The sequence below is a fragment of the Miniopterus natalensis genome, chromosome 4 (genome assembly GCF_054644295.1).
Source record: "Miniopterus natalensis isolate mMinNat1 chromosome 4, mMinNat1.hap1, whole genome shotgun sequence".
NCBI lineage: Eukaryota > Metazoa > Chordata > Mammalia > Chiroptera > Miniopteridae > Miniopterus > Miniopterus natalensis.
Genome location: NC_142084.1, coordinates 48,447,375 through 48,469,270, shown reverse-complemented (window position 1 = coordinate 48,469,270; position 21,896 = coordinate 48,447,375). Strand labels below are relative to the sequence as shown.

The 21,896-nt window shown below is 34.2% G+C and overlaps 1 protein-coding gene across 1 annotated transcript in view; it reads right to left on the bottom strand.

The window, feature by feature from the left end:
• FSTL5 (follistatin like 5) overlaps nucleotides 1-21,896 on the bottom strand; it is a 491,494-nt gene that overhangs the window by 381,774 nt on the left and 87,824 nt on the right. The window contains exon 3 of the mRNA XM_016200335.2: nucleotides 20,593-20,626. Coding sequence (XP_016055821.2) covers nucleotides 20,593-20,626 — 34 coding nt within the window. The remainder of the gene's footprint in view (nucleotides 1-20,592; nucleotides 20,627-21,896) is intronic.

The window sequence follows — 21,896 nt, the reverse complement described above, 5'->3', positions numbered from 1 at the left end:
CCTTTTGACAATGTTCTCTCTTACTAGTAAGGCCTATAAATGTAAGTGGTGATTCTGAACCATTTCTTGATGCTTTGTTTCTCTTGTAGGTTAATTTGCTTTTTATAGAGTTCAGCACACTGAACTTAAGAGTTTAGGAGACGACACTATTTCAAAATAACAAGGTTGTATCACACAGTATATCTCAAACCCTCTTCCCCTTCCCTAATGCATTTGTGCACCTATAACATTTTACAGTTGTCAGAGCACCTTGAGAGTGATGCATTATTGCTAAAAATCACAGAGAAGTTAAATAGGCTGTATAATAATATGCTTGTTATGCTAAAGATTTAAAATTTTGAAGAAACATGAGAAACAATTCACATGCCATACAGCTCATGTGGAATTTAATGAAGAATTTAATGACTTAGTATATTCACAGGGTTTAACCACCATCACACAATCTAACTTTAGAATGCCTTTATCACTCCAAAAAGAAACTCCATACCCACTGAACATCTTTCTTCTTACCCCTCTTCCCCAAGCAACCACTATTATGCTTTCTGTATATATGGGCATGCTAATCCTGGACATTTCCTATAAATGCAACCACACAATAGATGCCCATTGGTGTCTGGATTCTTTCACTGAGTATAATGTTTTCAAGGTCCCTCCATCCATGTTGTGGCATGTAGCTATACTTCATTTCTTTTTTATTACAGAATAATATTCCATTGTGTTATACCAAATTTGTTTACCTATTCATCAGATGATGAACATTTAGATTGTTTCAATTTGTTTGCTATTGTGAAAAATGCCACTGTGAACATTTGTGTACAAGTTCTGTCTGGATGCATGTCCTTTATTTCTCTTTGGTATATACCGAGGAATTGTATTGCTGAGCCATATGGTAATTCTGTGTTTAAGCTCATTAGATTTTGAGAAATGCTACATAGCACAATAAAAGCCAGGAATACTACAACTGTTTACAGAAGCCCCTGGAAAGGAAGAACACATTTGTTTCACTGCCTTCATATGTGGCTATAGCGTTATGGGAAGTGTGTGTGACAGTGAACACTAGGGTGCAATGATGCCTAGGAGACTGGGGAACTCTCAAGCCAGATATTCAATGCCTCTTGTGCTCAACCACTATCCTTTTAATCATCAAACCACTAAGATTTCCATCCCCAGGCTCACACTGGGTTATATACCAAAAAGATCTGACTTGAATTTCTGGAGTAGGCTCCCCACAAATTGGCACCTAGACCAGAAACAAGATTTTCCAAAGTAAAACCAAAACATATAGCTTCACAGGGAATAACCACAGGACAGAATGTTTAAAATCATATTTTTTCTAAAAATTTGGAGATATGTTTCTTGTGTTTCCTGTCTTATCTCTGTTCAGGCCTCTCAATCAATCCATACTTGTCATTTTACTGCCTTAACTCCTACACTTAGTTTATGTTGTGTCATTTGCTTGGAACATGTGTCCCTTTTATAAGCACTTTTCAAGCCTTGTCCAATTTTCAAGTGCCATATCAAACTCACTCTTCCAAAAGCCTTCTTAAAACCTGGCTCTTTGTTATCTCTTTCTAGAGTCTTGTTTATTCTGGTGTAATATTTCTCCCCATATGTATATTTGACTTATTTAATAGATCAAAAGCTTCTAGAGGAGAGGTAAAATGCTTCATGAGTGCATCTTTGGTATGGCTCCGCAAGTACTTTGTACTTACATTGGTGTTCTATAAGTGTGTAGACTCTAAATCCCTATGTGATGCACCCTGTTTGAAGGGCAGTAGCCGGGAAAACACTATCTAGTGCACATCAAATATGGATACACAATTTGCACAGACTGTCTGTGGGGGTATATCTGGAAGGGAGCAGACTGAAGTTAGATATAAATTCGAATATCAACTTTCAGGTTAGGGCAAGAAAAAATATATTTATCCTGAGAACATGCTACACACAGAAATCTTGATGATTTTGCAAAGGTAAAACTACTGAATTTTAATAATTATTATTCCAACTCTTCAGGTTAACAACACTTGACTCTCTTGCCTTGATGTAATCTTAGATATCCTGATGCAATTTTAAATGTCTAAATTCTTCAAGCAAACATGCATTATTAGTGAAAACAAAAAATGTCACAGTTACAAATAAAACAATATGACTCAACTTTCATTTCAATCATAGCTGAAAACATTACTAATTAAAAGAAAATAGTTCTAAGCATATGAATTTTCATTCTACTCTGCTAATGACTTTTGGTAGAGAAATTTCCATTTGACAAAACTTGAAAGTCACACAGAAAGCTTTATTTTATCTTTTAGTTAAATTAGAGAAGAAGACATTTAGATATAGCAAATGCATTTCAAATGAATATCACATATCTGAGTGCTCAGTAATATTAAATTGAGGGTTTATAGGCTTTTTCCCAGAATCATGCTTCCATCCTTTCCTCTATATATTATATTTCATTAGAATTTTAAAATCTTATAGTATTATAAATCTTATTCAGTGCAACATAACCTCTCAGAAATGCTTCACAAGTGTCTCTTAGAGTTCAAACATTCCCTGGGACCACTACAGCAGTCAGTCAGTTCCCCTGAGACTTGGGGAATAACAACAGCCTTGAAGGCCAGGGAGTGAAGATGAAGTGGAGGAAACTTCTGCCTCCCCTGCTGTGCCCTTCCAAACGAAGGAACTCCACTCGAGTAACAACACCTCTCCTAGTTTCTTTCTGTTCACTTGCATTCTTTCCTAGGGAGAAGGCAGGACTAATGCGAGAGCTGAATTTGGAAAGAAAACAGTGTGCTTGTTCTGTTTAGTTCCTTTTTCTAAAAAAAAAAAAAAAAAAAAGAGAGAGAGAGAGAGAAGACTATTCTCCACTCTCCATGATTTAGGATTTATAGGTCAGGATCATGGCGCATGGCTCCACTTCAGACATTACTAAACAAGAGACTTTTTGTTTGTTTTTGTAGAGGCTTAGTTTAGGCCATATAAATTAATTTTAGATTGCCAAAAGCCTTAAATCTAACATTTGTGATTTATTTTTCTGCGTTGGCTGGTCACTATAGCTTAGGAAGGAATTGTCCACAGGCAATTTTTAAAAGAGATATAAAGATATGTCTGCAAACATCAGACCTTAAACAAAAGTGTACTGACCTTGGCAATGGTAACAAGCATCTTGGATTTAAACAAGATAGAAGCCATCTGGATCTCAGAAACCAAAATGTACTGTATGTGGGCAGAAAATTTCATAGCACACTCAAAAGCCTCCTGGGGCCATCCTGGGGGGAACCTGGTGCTCGGTGCAGTCTGTAGTAGCTTGACTTGTACCGTCTTCAGTGCAAGTGTGGAGGCTGCCAATGGACTGCACAGACCTGAGCCGTCAGATTTAACTGAAGCAAGAGTCCAATTATATGGAAACAGGAATCTTCCTATATACCTACCATTGAGACTTGAAAGAGCAGAACAGTTATTTGCCATTTGCATTTTGATTTTCAACTTTGTCTACAGGCAATGACTTTTATACTTCAAGGCAGCTGGATTCCAAGCACGTTACATAATAGTAAGGAGATTCTGGTTTTAAATTATTATTGTCAGACTTAGGTTTGATGCTTCACATTTCATTTTGCATTCAGAGCTAAAAAGGAGATGGTGGAAGAACTAGGCTTGAATTCATGGAGTTAATCCCCATGACTGAGATTTAAAAGGTAAGAAAATAATTTTAGGTGATGAAGGTACATTTAGTTGGCTATCCAGAAATTTGCTGTGCCTTAAGACAACATGTTTGATAAATTTGTGGAACTGAGACCATAATAAAAGCACAGCATAAAAGAGACGAATGTCAAGAAAGCAGATGGGATGATGACAGATTCAGTCCATGCTGTGGTTAAATGGCAATGTCTCCTGGATGGGATTATTTAAGCTAAGAAAGTGAAGGTGCACAAGATTTTTTGAACACTGGATGTATTTTGCAGACTCAGAACAATATAATGAATTTTAAATCTTAAAAAAAAAAAAAAAATTAAGCCTGGGCAGAAACATAAGGATGGTAAGAGGAACAAAGCATTTGGATCCAAGAAATAGCAATTTTTGTACATGGTAGAGAAGGAAAGAGACTAACTTTATAAACAGATTATCAATGACTTTTCTAAAAAGAGAAGAAATAGAATAGGAAAGTAAAACAACAGAAGTTATCTTCCATTATTGCATACAAAACACCAGCTAGAAATGCTATTCAAGATCTAACACATTCAAAGTATGAGTGATAGTGACTTGAAGAACTCATGGCAGACCTATTGCCCTTACTGTGTTCTTACTGCAAACTCTTTAAACCATTAATAGCAAGTTAAAATTAAGAATATTCTGCAAGTGAGGTTAGAACCAAAATAGGAGTAAAACCTTCCCCAGGAGTCAAGATTCATAGGTCTAAACTATCTGCAGTGAACACGTGGCATGAGGCGCCTCTTGTGGCAAGGCACTGCAAATGTTGGTCCGCAGAGAGGAAGGACGCTTGAGCATTAAAGGGAGTCCACGCTCATTACAGCACTGGTGGGCCAGAAACCCAGGCTTCAAGGAAAGAGGAAAGGTACTGGATTCAGTTTGATTCATTACTCCAGGTCTGCCTATTGAATTGGCTTCCTGATTGATTGACTCAAACACCAACTCGGTGTTCCCTTACTTATGGAACCAGTTGTCACCGCCCTCAATATGGACCTTGGTGACTGCTCTTATTCTCTGATATCCATGCACACGCCCCATTAACACAGGCTACACCACACACAGCACACGAGTGAGGCACCAGATCCAGCTCACCGTGAACACATGCAGTACCTAAAAGCGTGGAGTAGTTAGCGCCTCTATGGCAAGCTTTGAGTAATAGATACAGAGGACAATGGATACATTCAGATAAAATTTTCTCCCTTTGTTCCCATGGATGGAATATTTGCAGATGAAGTCACTTTGTATGATCTCATTAAAGATGTTCTTTGAGACAAAATAACTAGCTCGTGATGGACAGCTTTGAGGAGCACTGCATCTATGGCTTTGCAACATTTTCTTTCTTCCTGTCTTATTTTTTTACTTCTTCTAGGGATATGCTTACCATGAAACATTAGCACATAAGCCTTTGCAAAGGCTCTATTTTTAAGAAAAATTCAGTTAAGACAGAAAATTAAAAGATTTTAATATGCTAGATGAGGAAGAAAATACATAAATTAAGACTTGCTAAAGCTGTTTTTATTGTATACTTATCGTATATTGTATCTGTGTATTATTCCTGTATTGAATATTTTAAACTCCAGAAGAAGGTGGTCATAGCTCTACAGTCATTATCTGAGAAAGGAAAGAGTGTTCATAAGAGATTACTTTTCTCCCAGTTTTGGGAAATACTGTGCCATAACCTCCTGATGAGAATATTTTTCTGGTTGAAGTTACTTCCAAGAGTTAACAGATATGGGAAATGGGCATGGAATAGCTGGCATCCTAGAGTGGCCGAAATAGGGTGTGTTTTGACTCCCCAGCCTCATTTGTTCAAGTAGCATTGAGGTTTAGTTTTTGTCTTTGCCAAAACTAAATCCTAGGCTCTGAAAACATAATTCTAAGTGGAATACCTTCATCTGGGTTCTAGAAATGAGCTTCTTTACAAAATTTCTTGGATAAGAATATGGATTATAATAATCTTTGGACTCTATAAAAGAGATGCACATCAGACCTGGTACTGAGCTGAGACCCTGATTTGAGAGAACCGTACCAACCCAGTGTAAAACAGATGTCCAGGTGGCTGCTGCAGAAGAATCTGTATTACAGCCAGGCTCTGACATCCCACAGGACTCACACTGACCAGAATAAGAAATGGGGAAATTTCTATTTACTTTGGATTTCAAGTGGCTAGATAATTATTTTTTTGAGTTTTAATTCATTTGGATTTTAATGTCTTTAGATTTTAACTTATATGAGGATTTAGTCTTCTGATTAAATTTCTTTAATGACTTCCCCAGGCTTCAAATAAGAATGAGATTTATAATTATATTTGAGGTTTTCCTTTTTTGGAGTATTTTTATAATTCTACATAATCTTGATAAAGAATTTTAGATAAAATATAGTTCACAACATGGCTGGGTATAATTTGGGAAGTGAAAGAAAATTGAAATGGATTTTCCAGTTTGGAAGAAGTAGTCTTAGGTTCAAGCTATTTTTTCTGATCCAGTTTAGCATCTTCTGGGGAAACAATCTACACCAATCATCATACACCAGTAGCCCTGATTCTCACTGGCTTTGTGACTTCATGAACTCTTATAACGGTCATGATAATTTCCAAGGAGGGAGCTTACACTGCAGTTTGAACATAGGCTTAATAATTTAGTTACATAGTTTAAAAGCAAAGTTTTAAGAAATCTGGATGAAGATGGTAAAATTCTCTTTCCTCTTATTCTCTAGTAATTTTCCCTTCAGGTCAGTCTTTTGCAAGTGCCTCTGTGTTTACCGGTGCAGGTTCCTCCTGCTGTGACTGAGATCATAGGACCTGTGGTGTGCAAACCAGATGCCAGATGGGCTGTATGCTGTCACCAGGTAGATGATCTGCCAGGGTGTTCTTTCCAGAATGACCAGACAATAGCCAAACTCTTTGCATCATCTCTACCTGACTCTGCTTTTATTTTTGTCCGATTTCACTGAAGTCTCAGAGCTCTAAAATATAAGTGAAAGCATTTTTTTCCTGTCTCATGATATTTTTGAATTCTATTACATCACACTAAAGCTATTATAAAAGATGCCTGTTTCCTAAAAGATGACCATGTAAAGGGGAAGTTATGTTAGATAAGCAACAGAGGTACTGTGACTCAACGTATGGTTTCCATTGCCATTTCGGAGAGTTTAAAGCAGGCTAATCTTAGAACACTGGCAACATTGGTCTACTGGAAGACACATGATCTTCTGCACTTTTTAGGTATTTATTTTTATATGTTTAGCAGACCACTTACTAAGTCAACATAATAGGATCAAAAGAGGATTGAGTCAACAAAAACTGTAAAATAGAATTCCCTAAAACTGTTAGAATTCCCTAACCATGGCCCTAGGCCTGCTTCCAGGACATGCATGGGCCAAGTCTCAGGGAGTTTTTTAAAAACATTCCCAAGGGGTAAAAGGAGATAACTAAATATATGGGAGAAAAAAAAAGAGGAAAGCAAACTGAAGTGTATGGGTGGAGTGCTTTATTTGTTCTGTTGATCGAAGACCCATGCATTTTAGATTTGGGCCTGTTTAAAACATGTATTAAGCAAGACTATGCAAGTTGGTGTAGGTTGGGTCAAACTGCATAGGTTTTACATTATTATAATATTGCTTTTCATTTAATTTCTGAAATTCTAGTGATGCCTAATATAGTTAATTGGAAACAGTAATTTAATCATTGCTTTATTTGTAGATAATTGTTTTCTTATTTTGCAGCATACTGGGTAAAAGTAATTCTTGAATAATTATAAGATGCTCTTATATATTTTAGTACATCCTGGAAACCATAAACGCAGCTCAGGTATTTCTCCCTTCACTGATGTTGATATTAAAGCCTGCTTATCATAATTTTTTGTCTACTTGTAATTTCTCTGTGTTTTGTGTTTAGTAGTTTTACATTTCTTTAATTTAAAAAAAAAAGAAGAAGAAGAAAAAAGAGGGCTATCTGTTAGCTCAGTGTCCCTGCTCAAGCTCCAGAAAACTTGAGAAAATATTCTACATAAGCCTAGAGCCAGTTCCTGTTCTTTTAGGGCTCTGCAGTTAATACTTCTTCCTCTTTTTTTTTTTTTTTAAATATATCTTTATTGATTTCAGAGAGAGGAGGTGGGGAGAGAAAGAGAGAGAAACATCAATGATGAGAGTCGTTATTGATCGGCTGCCTCCTGCTTGCTCCCTACTGCAGCTCGAGCCTGTCTCCCAGGCCTGTGCCCTGACTGGGAATCAAACAGCGATCTCCTGAATCCTAGGTCCATGCTCAACCCCTGAACCATGCCCTGCCGAGCAATACTACATTTTGATGGTGCTATAAGTTTCCTTTCTTTCATTTCAGTCTAGATCTGCAATCTTCACTAATTATTCCTGTCAACTCCATACTAATAATATTTTTAGTAACAAAACATGGAAACAAGTAAACAATCTGTTAAAAGTCTACATTGTCTACGTAATATTATATGGCTGCAGTAGTTAATCCACTGATCTCCAAATAGCTTTATCCTAATCAAAAACTTAAAAAACTTCTTACTGTTGCTTCTCTAGCCCTTTAATCATGTTACTTGAATTATTCTGGACTGTAAAATTGACTTTGTAAGTCAGCATTAAAAAAACTTTTCTCTCTCAATCTAAAATTTGGTATTTTTACAATATGGCACACATTTTTCCTCAACTGGAGAAAATGGAACTTTGGTAATACATGCATAATCCTTAAATCTTCTTATAAAATAAAAAGTTTGCACTGATCACAATTTATGTATGTTACTCATTAAAAATTTATCTAAACAAAACATATGCTCCAGATACCAATTCACTTTTAAATTCATAATGAAAATATATGCTTCTACATTTGCAAAGCTCAATTCTTCCTATTAAATAAAGAATCCATGTATGGCAATAAATGTAAAAATTAATAATAGACTTCACATTGTATTTCTAAATTATACATATAAAAAGATGACTTAAAGGGAATGTCTTTGCTATTGTTTAAATATAGAACACTGGTGAAATAATTCATTTTGAGAAAAGACAATGTTTCACATTTCTACTTGGCAACAGTCTAAATAATTCTTCATGGACTTCATTAAATGCTTTCATGTGAAAGTATGATGGCATTTTGTAACTAAATATGTATTCTAGATTATTCTTCACTTATTCACAAATATTTTTAAATACCTTTTATTAACAATGCACGTGCCAATGCACCTGTTATGAACAAGGCATCTTAAAAGAGATACAAAAACAGGATAACTAATCTTTTAACCATAAATAAACTAGTTGTGTGTTTTATAAACATAGTAGCTTTTTAAAAGGTGGAAAGTAATTTAATTTTATATCTTTACATATCTAAGCATATATGTATGAAGATATATAGTTATTTTAACTATATTTTACTTATGTATGTTTATAGAAACTATTATGAATTATATATAATATTTAAGATTATATATAATATGAGCACATATATGTGTACTTATACGAATATCTAGATATATTCATAAACAGAAATTTGATTTACATTTAATTAACATTCTTTGAATACCTGTGAAATTCCAGATACTGTGCTAAGTATTTCTCATATATGTATTATCACATTCATTATCATATTTGACCCTGACAAGAAAAACATTTTAAAATACCAAAATTATAAACAAATGAAAAAATGTATGATTTATAGATATTTTTCCAATTTGGATAAATAGCACTGCATATTTAGGTCATGATTAACTAGGGTCATGAGACTCATGCCCTGTGTATAAACTCACAATATGGAGCCATGGATAAAACCAACCACTTCTATTGTGGAACAAAATGAACTTCAGGTAAATTTGTTTAGTCAAACTTAAACCCAATATTTATAAAAATAGGTGATTAAGTTTACTGCTGTCAATAATATTGATATTGAAAGATATCCCCCTTAATATACATATCTTATGGATAACTCATAGTATAGTTATTAAACAATTCCCCAAACCTTACTTCAAATGTCAAATCACTAAGTAAAATATAGTAATATTATTCAAGTTGACAGTTTGCACTATTAACTATGTACTGAATCTCTTCCAAACCCTTCTACATGTAATCATAGTTAATCCTCACAACAGCTCAATTACATGGGTGTTATTGGTTGTCTCTCACTTAGAGAAGAGAAAATTATGGCTCAAATTAATGATAACTTGCCTACAAGTCACATGGCTTATGAATGCCAAAGCTAGTATTTAACCCAGGCAGCTTAACTCATCCATGACTATTTTCCTCTGTGTAACCAGGCAGAAAATAATGGAGTTATTTCCCATTAAATAAGTTTCAAAAAAGCATTTCAATTAAAAATTATGCTTTTTTGTCACATATTTATCTTGTGCCCTTCGCTGGTTGAAACAAGTGATTATGGCTTTATCAGGCCCTTCATAAGACTTAATATAAAGTTTTAATTTTATTTATTTTACTTTACAATTGATATTGAAGTAAATAAATTTAATATTTCACTTGTTTAAATCACAGAGCAATTAAGTTATTTATTTTAGGGCAAAGGTTTAAGTTTTTCCTCTCACTTAATTTTTTTTAAACTGTTCTCATTTTCATTAGCTATGAAGCATGAATTTTTTCACTTTGACTCAGACATTTAAATAACTAACCTATTTATTCAATTTTTGAGGTGGCAGAACGTTTCCATTTTGCAGTGGACACAATGTCATTTACATTTGTTACTATGCAGTTCCAAACAGTGAATATACTCTCATCTGTAAACTTATCCAAAAATAGAAATATTTCACTGTATTTTACATGCACTAGGATGCATACAGATAATTTTGAAAATGACAAGTCCAAGTGAAAGCAGTAAGCTTATTTTAAATTTAGCTTCAAGCATTTATTAGCTGTATAATCTTGGGTGAGTTACTTAACCTTCAAGATTCATTTTCCTTACCTATAAAATTGTGCCTCCTTCTCAGCTTTTTAAAAGATATACTAAGCTGAAGAAATAAAGTAAATAAATACATGTGTGGTACATGGCAAGAGGTTGGTAAGTATTAGCTCTTCTTGTAAGCTTTTACAACACAAACAACATAAAACAAATACATAAACAGAAAATAAGTCACATATAATCACTTAATATTGTGATTGTATTAATTACATCATTTACACAATATATAGTATATTATATGATAATATAATATTATCAGATAATAAGGAGAAACTTAAGACACCATTTATTAAAAATTATAATGGAATAATAATGTTCTACCATGCCTGTGAGAGGATAGCATTTTGCATAATAAAGAAGTAAGATTACCACATAGAAAACCAAGATAAGTACAGATAATGTCTTGAAGTAAACCTTCACCTGGAACCCTGTGTTCTTAATCATCCTGTTAAAGCATTTCGCTTCATTTCCCTGAGAGGAAAAACTGCCAATGAAGACCAAAGAGGGACAATACATGACATGAAGTCCTTTCCTGGTAGGTTTCTCTGAGAATTACTTCCTGAAAATTACCATCTAATCTCCATGATTCTGAACCCCTGGAAAGAGGTTTAGGGGCACATATTTTGCAAAATCGGGAATTAATTCTTTTGTAAGGTTTGAAGCTCTGGTAATTTAGAGGTAGCCGCAGTTTAACCTCTCGGAGAGGAAGCTGATCCTCTTCTCACATTGCTTTGATTTTTTGTTAATCCTCACTTGAGGATATATTTTCCACTGCTTTTCAGAGAGAGTGGAAGGGGGAGGGGGAGAGAGAGAGAAACATTGATGTGGGATAGACACATGGACTGGCTGCCTCTGCAGAGCAGATCAGCAGCCCAGGTACATGCCCTTGACCAGGAATTGAACTTGCAACTCTGAGATGCACTGGCCTGTGCTCTAACCACTGAGCACGCCAGCCAGAGCTCATGTTGATTTTAATTGATCAGTTTCTGTTAACTCTCCCGCTTCCACCACCCTCTGGTATTAGTGTCTCACCCTACATTTCAGACAGGAGCTGAAGGACAGTTTAAGGAGGAACAAAGAAGAAAGGCTGAGTGTGCTCCATGTTTTTGGTAAACAGCTGGTATCCTGTGGTGTGGGCAGATTTTCTAGGAGCTTCAGTCTAAGATCCCAGAAGGCAGAATATTTTTCCTGTCGAGTCCACTACTATATCTCCAATGTCTAGAATTGTGTTTGAAACATAATTGATGTTCAACACAAAAGTTTGAATAACTGACTGTGTGAACTATCACTGTATCTGACTTAAGAATTTTTGACTGCTGTGCTGGCAAGATAGACAGGGCCTCATAGTTATAACAGGCGGCTGAACAACACCTGTGTTTGCTCTGTAGCTTAAGCCTAACACCAGTGCCTCCTGATGTCATTGTCTGCATCAGCCTTGCAGGCGGGCTTGCCTCCTGGATTCTTTCCCAAAGGTCTGCGACAAAGGTCTCTAATAAATCCCTTGGCTGCTTACTTTTCCCATACCAGATCCCTAGCTGTGCTATCCCAGAATGGGTGGATGCACTAATCAAGGAAGGCTTTTTGCTACAAACAATAGAATGTGCACTATTTAAGTAAAGGAGACCTATTAAAAGAAATAGAAAGTAACTCACAGGACTGAAGAAAAGGGCTGTATACTGAGCTCTTAGAAACAACTAAAACCCGGCCACAGAACTGGAATATGAGAGCTTACTGCTTCCACCATTATCAGGACCAACGACACAAGGAACCTGTCACCCCAGCTGTTGGATTCAGATCTCCACTGTCTTTGCTATTATTCCATGAAAGAAAAATTTCTTTCCCCCAAACTGTAGTTGTTCTCCAATAAGAATTTCATACAAGGTCATGCTTCCTTGAATCTGATAGGAAACATTTGAAACATATCCTGAAGTCTAACTGCAAGGGAACCTGGGGAATGTAGCTTTTAAATGCCTAGGCTTGGTAAAAAGTCTATAAAAAGAAACCATGCTAATTGATGTTTGAAATGGTTGTTGAGTGAACCGATTCACAGTATTCACTGCAAAGTGATTGCAAATATTTGAGAAACAAAGATGCCCATTAACACTTCCAAGAGAAGAATGCTGAACATTTGGGGTTTTTTTTGCAGAAATATATGTATATACAAAATATTTTTAATTCACATGTACCGAAACGGTAATGATGGCCAATATAAAGGGGTTAGCAAAAGTAGGTTACAGTTATGAGTACACAAAAAACAAAGTTTATTCTTGGATTATTATTTATTAATTATTGTATTAATTTTCATATAAACAATGGAAAACCTACTGTGCTCACCTCTGTAAATAGATTGACAGAAAAATTTGCTCTGATTGGAATATAAAATTTTTCTAAGGGTTATATAAGATAATACATAGGAAGCACTTAACAGAAGAACTGGAAATAAAGAAGTACACATAAATGTTAAATATTCATATATGTAAAATCAAGATAAATCAAGTGAAGTGCCTTACATAGAGCTTGGCACTTATTAATTACACAGAAATTGTGAATTAATGCAATTATTCTTTTAACTCTCTGAATTTATTTGACTTTTTAAATGGCCACACATTAACATTATAGAAAGAGAGAAATTATGTCTTTCTCTATGCATCTATTTATATGCTGTATGTTTATATAGCCCTCTTACCTTAGAAGCAAATTTAGAAACATCTTCCATTCCATGAGACATGAACAGAGAGGCCATGAACAGGAGGACCCTACAGATGCTTTATTCTATTTCACTTGCACTCCTGAGGATAACCTAGGACAAAATACTCTCTGAATGATGCTCCTGATTGTGGTGACGGTGGCAGTGGTGGTGACAATTATAAATGTTAATTGAGTAGGTATTTTTTGTGCCCCAACTGTGCTAAGTGCTCTGAGAGACAATTCTCTACAGGTTTCTTGCATTTCTGCCTGTCTTAAGAGAAGAAACACTGACTGCCTTTTTTTTTTTTTTTTAATTTTTTATCCCAGGCTCTCTTTTTAGAAATTCTGTATAATTAATATCTTTGGAAGATAGAAAGATTTCCTCCTTCTGGAGCAAAAGGCAAATATGTTTACCGTCAAGTGTAATAAAGAAAAGTTCTCTTTACAGGGCCAATGTGTTTCCTGTTCATTATAAAACATTTGTGTTTCTTAAACTAAGCAGGGTGGAGGGGAGTGGGCCTCTCTTATAATGCAAAATGCTGCATAGGCAGGTATCATCTGGCCCCTTCCCATCACGCTGTGGGAATCGCCACAAATGCTGGTGCACCCCTTACACCGCAGCTATGGTAATAAAACCGTGCTTGTCTCTGACACTGGAGCCTCAGGTCCTTTCCCAGCACCCGGACAACTATGAGACTCACTTGTTAGACTGTGAAGAGAGTAAAGTATCAGACCCTGCACAATTCTTGCTAAGTTCTCTGCTTTTAATCACTTGTCTAATCACTAAACAAACCTATCGAGAAGGAACTATAATTGCACAAATTTTATTCAGATAAGGATATTAGTACACTGAGGTGTGCTAATATTCCATATGCTTGTGTTCAATGCAGCGTCCACTACATCGTACTATTGTTTCCTCCGTGGAGCTGCATACATCATGATAGGAGTGTAGTAAGAAGAATGTGAGTCTAAAAGCAATTATGACAGGACTGCTAGAAGGTATTTAATATCAGTAGGTCAGAAGTCTCCAAGTTTGGGAAATAATGTGGATTATAACCTAGAATTATGCAAAATAATGAGGCAGCATAGAGCCAGCGTGTCTTGACCTCTAATATTAACATTTCATGAAATTAAAGCTTATTTTTTTGTAAATATGGTCCTACAATGGATGTATTAAAAACTGTGGCATTCACTTCAAAACATACTGAAATAAGAATTCACATAAAGCAAAAGTTTTTGTTCTATTCAGAAGGGCCATATACTTTAACTTATTTAATCTTTAAAACAACATTTTGGGGTATATTATATTCATATCATAGGTGAGAAAAGGAGATTGAGTCCTCTTTAAGTGGAGGGTAAATAACTGAAATATCTTGAGAAGTGTTATATCAATCAGTGCTTCTCGGAATGTGGATCTTGTAACTCTCGTGCTTGGAACGAGAACAGCTATTTCCTGAAAGAGGGATAATGGAGGTGCAGAGATGTTTGGTCAAATACAAGGGGCACGTTTAATGAAGGAAATATAAGCGTCACTAGACGATGTGATGGACTTTTTGCAATATCAGTCTATATTTGACCAGAGTTTGCCCTTATTTTCCAATGTCCAATGGATAAGGGTTCCAAGCACCAATAATTAAAGAAACAATGAGATCTATTTTAGAATATAATTATTTTCCAGTAAAAACATTTACATCTAATCATCTAAATAATTTAAAAATGTGTTACCCATATAATAAGTTTAAAGTATAAAATGAATCTTACAATGATTTAAAAGTGAAATTATTTTATCTTTGATGTAATAGGTGAAACTGCAAGTTAACTAATTCATCAGAGTTGGACAAACAAATGTACATCTACTTCACCTCATAGAAGTCACTAAATATACTAATGCTCACAGAGTTACATATCCTTATTACATAAAATTTATATCCTTCATATTTCAAATATTTCAACTAACTTACAAAATACTTAAGTACCATTATTAAATATTAATTTAAGAACTTGGTTAAAAAGGCAGAAATACTTATTTTAAAAAAACAACTAAATATATTTTCTTTAATATAGCCCCTTTTTTTTTTTAATTCTCACCCAAGGATATTTTTTCCATTGTTTTTCAGAGAGAGTGGAAGAGAGAGAGAGAAACATCGATATGAGAGAGACACATCAATTGGCTGCCTCCTGCACAAATCCAGACCAGGGACAGGGATCGAGCCTGCAACCTACGTACATGCCCTTGGCCAGAATCAAACCCGAGACCTTTTCGTCTGCAGGCCAATATTCTAACCACTGAGCCAAATTTGACTAGGGCATTATAGTCAAATTTTATGTTGAAGGGCCTGGAGGCACAAAGCAAAAGGGGAAAACTACCCTAGCCAATGTTGCTCAGTGGTTAGAGTGTGGGAGGCAACCAATCAGTGTGTCTCTCTCACATTGATTCTTCTCTCTCTCCCACTCTAAAAATCAATGGGAAAAAATATCCTTAGGTGAGGATTAACAAAAAAAGGGGCAGGTGGCTGATAAGCCATTTAATTTTTCATTGGCAGAAAAAACAGAGACTTGTGACAAAAAATGTAATTTTCATATGATCATTTCAAGAGCTGCTCTTTCACAAAGGCTAACCAGTGCAAGTGAGTGATGGTATTTTTGTCAAATTAAATAGTAAATAAAGCCATCAAACACATTTTGGTTAATATTGACATTTTTTAAAACATAATTTTCAACTGTTTCAGGAGACAGTGAAATTTTTTTAAAAAACTTATTTTGGAAACAATTTAGCTCCGTTAAAAATGTAGAATAAATATATTCTGTATTGGTGACTGAAAGGAAGATCAATGTTGAGCTGTTAGTGTGCAGGTAAAAGACAATTGAATTATGTAAAGAAAAGACAATGAACAATATTCATTTGGTATTACACACATCATTAAATTATTATTTATTCAGAGAAAAAATTAAATCTAGTTATTCTGGGGTGTTTTCCCCAAATCACCAAACCTATTATGCCTTGATTTTTTTTTAGATAGTACTGCCTCCTGGTGGGCAAAGTGAGCTTCAAAATTAATCACCCAGAAACCAAAATGCAAGGGTTGGCAAAAGTAGGTTTGCAGTTGTGAGTATGAGAAACAATTAAATTTATTGTAATAATCATAACCAGCATTTCTTTTTCCATACGAACAACTGTAAACCCCCTTTGCCCACTCCTGTAACTGACCCACTGGATGAGGTGATTTATTGGTATCCTTTGGAAAACCAGAGAGTATGTACAAATGGGGGGAGAACAATGATGTGTGTGCGGAATATAAATTGAGCCCTTCTTGGCATAAATGAAAAACACAATCAGATACTTATTGAACCCTCTTCTGGTTGATGATAATAGCATCATTAGGTAGAGAAGGATGTTTGTCTTCCTGTTTTCTGTGGCATGAGGACATGCACCAAAATTATCTAAAATTGTACCACGTTTTTAAAATATTTTTTTTTTAAATGGAGAATGACTATTACTTAATTACTTAATTCTCAGAGAAATGTTATTACTTTCAATGAAATCTATACTACTTGAAAGTTATTGAGACATCCTTTGAAGACATCATTTAGATTATGTCCAGTAAATATATTTCTATTAATTTATTTTTCTTATATGGAGTTTTACATTAGAACATAAACTGTTATATTTCTGAACGTCTGTCAAAGTAACAATTACTTTCCAAGTAGTATTATATTTAGTGACTTACAAAATTTGCATCTATGTATTATTTTTCAAAAATTCACTCATATTACCACAAAAATATGCAAAACATCACTTGCAAAAAGAAATGTGCCCATATTTTAACAATAGATGATCATAAATGAAACAGATGTTAGGTAATAAAATAAAAGAAGTCTCACAATGTGTTCATAATAATTGAGCATTACATTTTTAATTGATTACTCAATAATGAATTTCTACTCATATTGTTAAGTTAGCTGTATAGTAAAATGGATTGAAATACTTGAGGTACTCATACTCAGAATTAAAGGGATACTAGCCCATCATATATTATTAAGTTGTGCATATGTGATATTGGCATTTTTTTGCTTCAAGGTAATCACTAACCATTCATAGAATACATTTTCCCTTCATTTAACTTACAAAGTGTGTTTTTAATAAATAGAGTAAGAATAGAATTGTTCTGATATAATGCAATTGCTATCAAGACTTTATCTAAAATAATTATCACTCCCTCAAATTCTTTAGCAACATTTAATTCTTTTTTAAGAATAATTATCACAAATCTACCATAAGTACACTTGTCTGGGTTTATTTAGAATTACTGTTCACCAATAGCAAACAAAGAAACAAAACTATCAATCCTTTGGATGACATTTTCTAGAGGTAATTTTCTTGTCTTTTAGGTACCTGGACTTCCTAAGGATTATAACTATTGAATATGATAGGCAAAACCCACATTTTTTATAAATTTTACAAACAATTGTTTGCCTCAATAAAATCTTTATAAACTGAAATACCAAAGACCCTAACATTCATAGTGTATGACATTGTAATCCACTAAAAATATAGTGACTCTGAGTTTCATCTAATACTAAGAATCTCCATTTCAAGTATTACTTATTGTACCAGTATACTTATTTCCTAAACATAAAGACATGAAACAATTCAACAGAGAGTCTCAGAGAGGGCTCATATACATGATTATTACCGTTTAGTTTCACACATTTTCATATGTTAGTGTAATATGTCCAATGGCTTTTAGAAAGAATGTGACAGTTCGTTCCTATCCACTCACTGTTCCTGACCTCATTATTAGAGACTTACTCAAAATAGAACTAGGAATGAAAGGGGAATGTACTTTATTTTTATCACTTCTGAATGGAAAGAGTGAAGAGTATCCACTTGAAAAGCGAGAAGGGAAAAATTGTGGGATGAAAGCTACTGGGTGTGTCAAATAACCTTCCTTCAACAAAGCAGGTAAAGCTGAGACATTGGAGCTTGGTCCAGTGTAGCCGTATCCACACTCTCCACAGTGATATGATTCTTCTGAGTGTAGTAAAGAGTGGAAACTATTTTGGAAAATTAAATACTCAACTACAGTGACAGAATTTTTAAGCTATTTCTCCAAAAACTTATTATTTCATCACTGAGTATTCTAGAATGGTGATCTTAAATATAAAAGAATAAACTTAAATATAAAAGAATTAAAAACTCCCCTGAACACTATTGGGAGAGAAGAATAGATCTGTTGTTCTCCTTGTGTTAGAACTGTTCTTCAAAGGAAGTTATTTCCTAATCATATTTTTAAATTCTCAGTGGATTTCAAAAGCACGATGTAGACTATTTTAACCTATCTGGAATGTTGCTGAAGAGCAGTGTGAAATGCGGTGTCCTCAAGAGTTGAACCTCTTTTCCAAACTGCCGGACTGTCCTCATTTCCCTGCTATTTTCTTCAACAAAACTTTAAGGAAGGACATCAAACTACTGTACACCTCAAAACTGAGCATGAAATGGATTAAGCTTTTAACTAATTTGACAATAGGCAATCTAAACACAAAAATCAATCGAGAATCCAATAGCATATTAACTAATGAACCAAAATTCGTTTTGTCCGGTAAATTCCATGTAAATATAGCCTTAGAATATACAAAAATATGAATTTTTATGGTATTTCAAAATAATAATAAACTAAAAGCATGTGTGAATGTCAAATAATTAGTCAATGAGAGATAGAACTGCAAGTTCAAAACATTTCAATATACATCTCTATGGGCACAGAGGAAAGAGGGATCGGCTTTCATTGGAGTGCTTTGTGTGTTAATGTAATTTCAGGTCATGAGTATCATGAGGTTGAGATTGTTGCCACAGCAGAAATGGGCATAGAATGCAGGAAATTAGAAGATTAAAGACGTCCTTTGCATGCAGACCTGATAATGTAATAAACAAGATCTGGCAAATGAGATTACCAATTAGGCAGAAAGTCCAGAGATTTCTTAGCTGAGAATTGGTTACTAACATCACATGAAGACATAGCTTACATTTCAATAATTAGTTACCAAGAAAGGTACAATATTTCATTTTCAGAATTTCTGCCATCAACCAATGAGAAAAATATGGATTCTATGGTTTAACTTTTTTTCTCTTAATATTATATTTAAAAACATTTTAATGTATTATCCATAATTTCAAGTAGATAACATTCCAGACGATTCCCAAAAATAGTAAAAAATGCAGAGTTCTAAGCAGAGCTAAGTGACAAGTCCTGATGTAACCTTGCATCTCTGACTTACTTAGAATTCAGTAGTCTAGAAGCCATGGAGTGACAGTTCTGAGCCATGTGTCAGCCAGTAACAGTGAAAGCAGTGCCATGCATCATCTTAAATTTTTTATTACATTATAAAAGAAAACATGTTCCTAAACAGCAGTTGGAAAATAATTTCTACTATTCTATTGGTATGATTTATGTACTCCAAGGCAATAAAACATCAAGAAGAAAGCTTTACTAAACTTATTTCAACTATAATAGAATTATAAATATGATTTAAGATTAACCTGAAACGCTAGGACCTTTCATGGGAAGGAAGGTGTGCACTCAGTACACTTACAATGCTTATAGCATTTAAATGCACACCATTCAGCACATCTGGAAAGAGAAATTCCCTTTTGCAACACAAAAGCATAAACTTTAAGTTAATATGAGTGTTTTGAGAATAAGTGTAATAATTTCACATATAATATAACAAGCCATGCTGTTGTTTGCTGGAAAACAACACAAATAATGTGGTAAGATTACAATCTCCCTAGAGTCATTTATTATCTCAATGAGCAAACTTCAAAACTTAACAAGTCTTTATGGGGAGAAAAGTCTCCCTATGTCTGACTAGAGTTGACTATGCTGCACAAAAAGCTATCACTGCTTTTAATATAGAAGTAAACACTTTCTTGCTTTTTCATAGAAAATAAAATGAGACAGCAGTAACTAAATAATTGGTTCTCCATGAGGTATATTAGAAAAAGTTAATCTGCTAAATCATGGATGTGACAGAACATCAACTCTTATGGGCAATGCTTGGTGGAGGAATTCCATGAAAACAATTCAGGGAACACATAGAAAATTGTGTTACTATTTCCCCAAAGGTCTCAGAATGACTTGAAAACCACACTGAAGATTAATTCTCACTGTTTTCTCAAATTTAACTATATTTTCAAAGTAGCATCAAACCTTTTATATTTCTTCTCCTATGCTTACATGAACTTATGAGACTGTAATCTTAAAACAATCATTCCTTACCTTTGATTCTTGAACTTTCTTGATTTTTTTCCTGCTGGAATTAAAACAGAAATAGATCAAAATCTGTAAGTATGTGTTCAATAGCCTGATATAAAGTATCATATAACTAAAGACTTGTCTAAATGTTTTCTTGTACATATACCCAGGAGTCATTGTAATACAATTCTCACCTTAATAAATACTTATGCCAAATCTTTTATTAGAGTAGTAATCATTCCTAGTGGATATAAATTTCTCTAAGAAACCAACACATTATATGAATATGAATTTATAAATAAATGAACAAATGTTTAATGAATAAAAAATAACTTGTCATTCCTCTCAATAGCCTTAGGCTATTCCATTTAATTCAAACATATTATGAATGATGTCTTCAAAATTTGCTTTCAACATCTCCACATTAATCATAAATTGTTGGTGAGGAAAAAAAGTTTACGAGCAAACAGTGGAGAATTCACTAAAAAACACAAAGGACATTTCAACCCTCTTTCCTTCGATTTAACTTAGAATCGGTCCCTATCTCACTTCTCTAAGGCTAAAGTTGACAACAATTCTATTACTTATTCAAAGGCTGCTTCAGTCAGACCTGTCTTTCAATTTGACATACTCCTTGTTAGTTACCAGGCAACTCCAAAAGAATTAGCTTGCTTTCAGTTTTTAAGTAGAAATTGTGCACTCTATGACTTCTCCATTAATATTCATGCACAGTTTACTCTGTCTAAAAGTTTCAGGGTCTTAAACTAAAAATAACTTTGAAATGTGTTTCTATAGGTACATACACATAGGTACACACGCGCACACACACACACACACACACACACACACACACTGAACTGCAGAACTGCATTAATGACAACAAATGTTGGTAAAATTTACACACATAATAAAATATAAAAAATTTATTTTGCTGTAAGCATTAACCCCAGAGTCAGATTTTGAGAAAATGTATATGGACAAATATATATTTATTGGACTGGATAACACAGTGTATGTGTCTATGAGACTTTAACACTGTTGTGTTCTAATTCTCTTATCCTGATTCATCCAGGCTTTGTGCTTGAATGCTGTTCTGTCCTTTGTTAATTAATTGAGTTTATTTTTAATTTGGAGTCTCTGTTGTTCATTTAAATGAAAATATAAATATAAATTACTTGTTTTTAAAGTACATATTCTTTCATAATTATAGGATAAGCAGGCTTACATTTTTCAAAAAGATATTTGTTAATGAAAAACTCTGTCTCCTCCTCTTTTGCCATTCTATTTGCCATTATTTATTCAGTCATTTATTTTTTCAACAGATATGT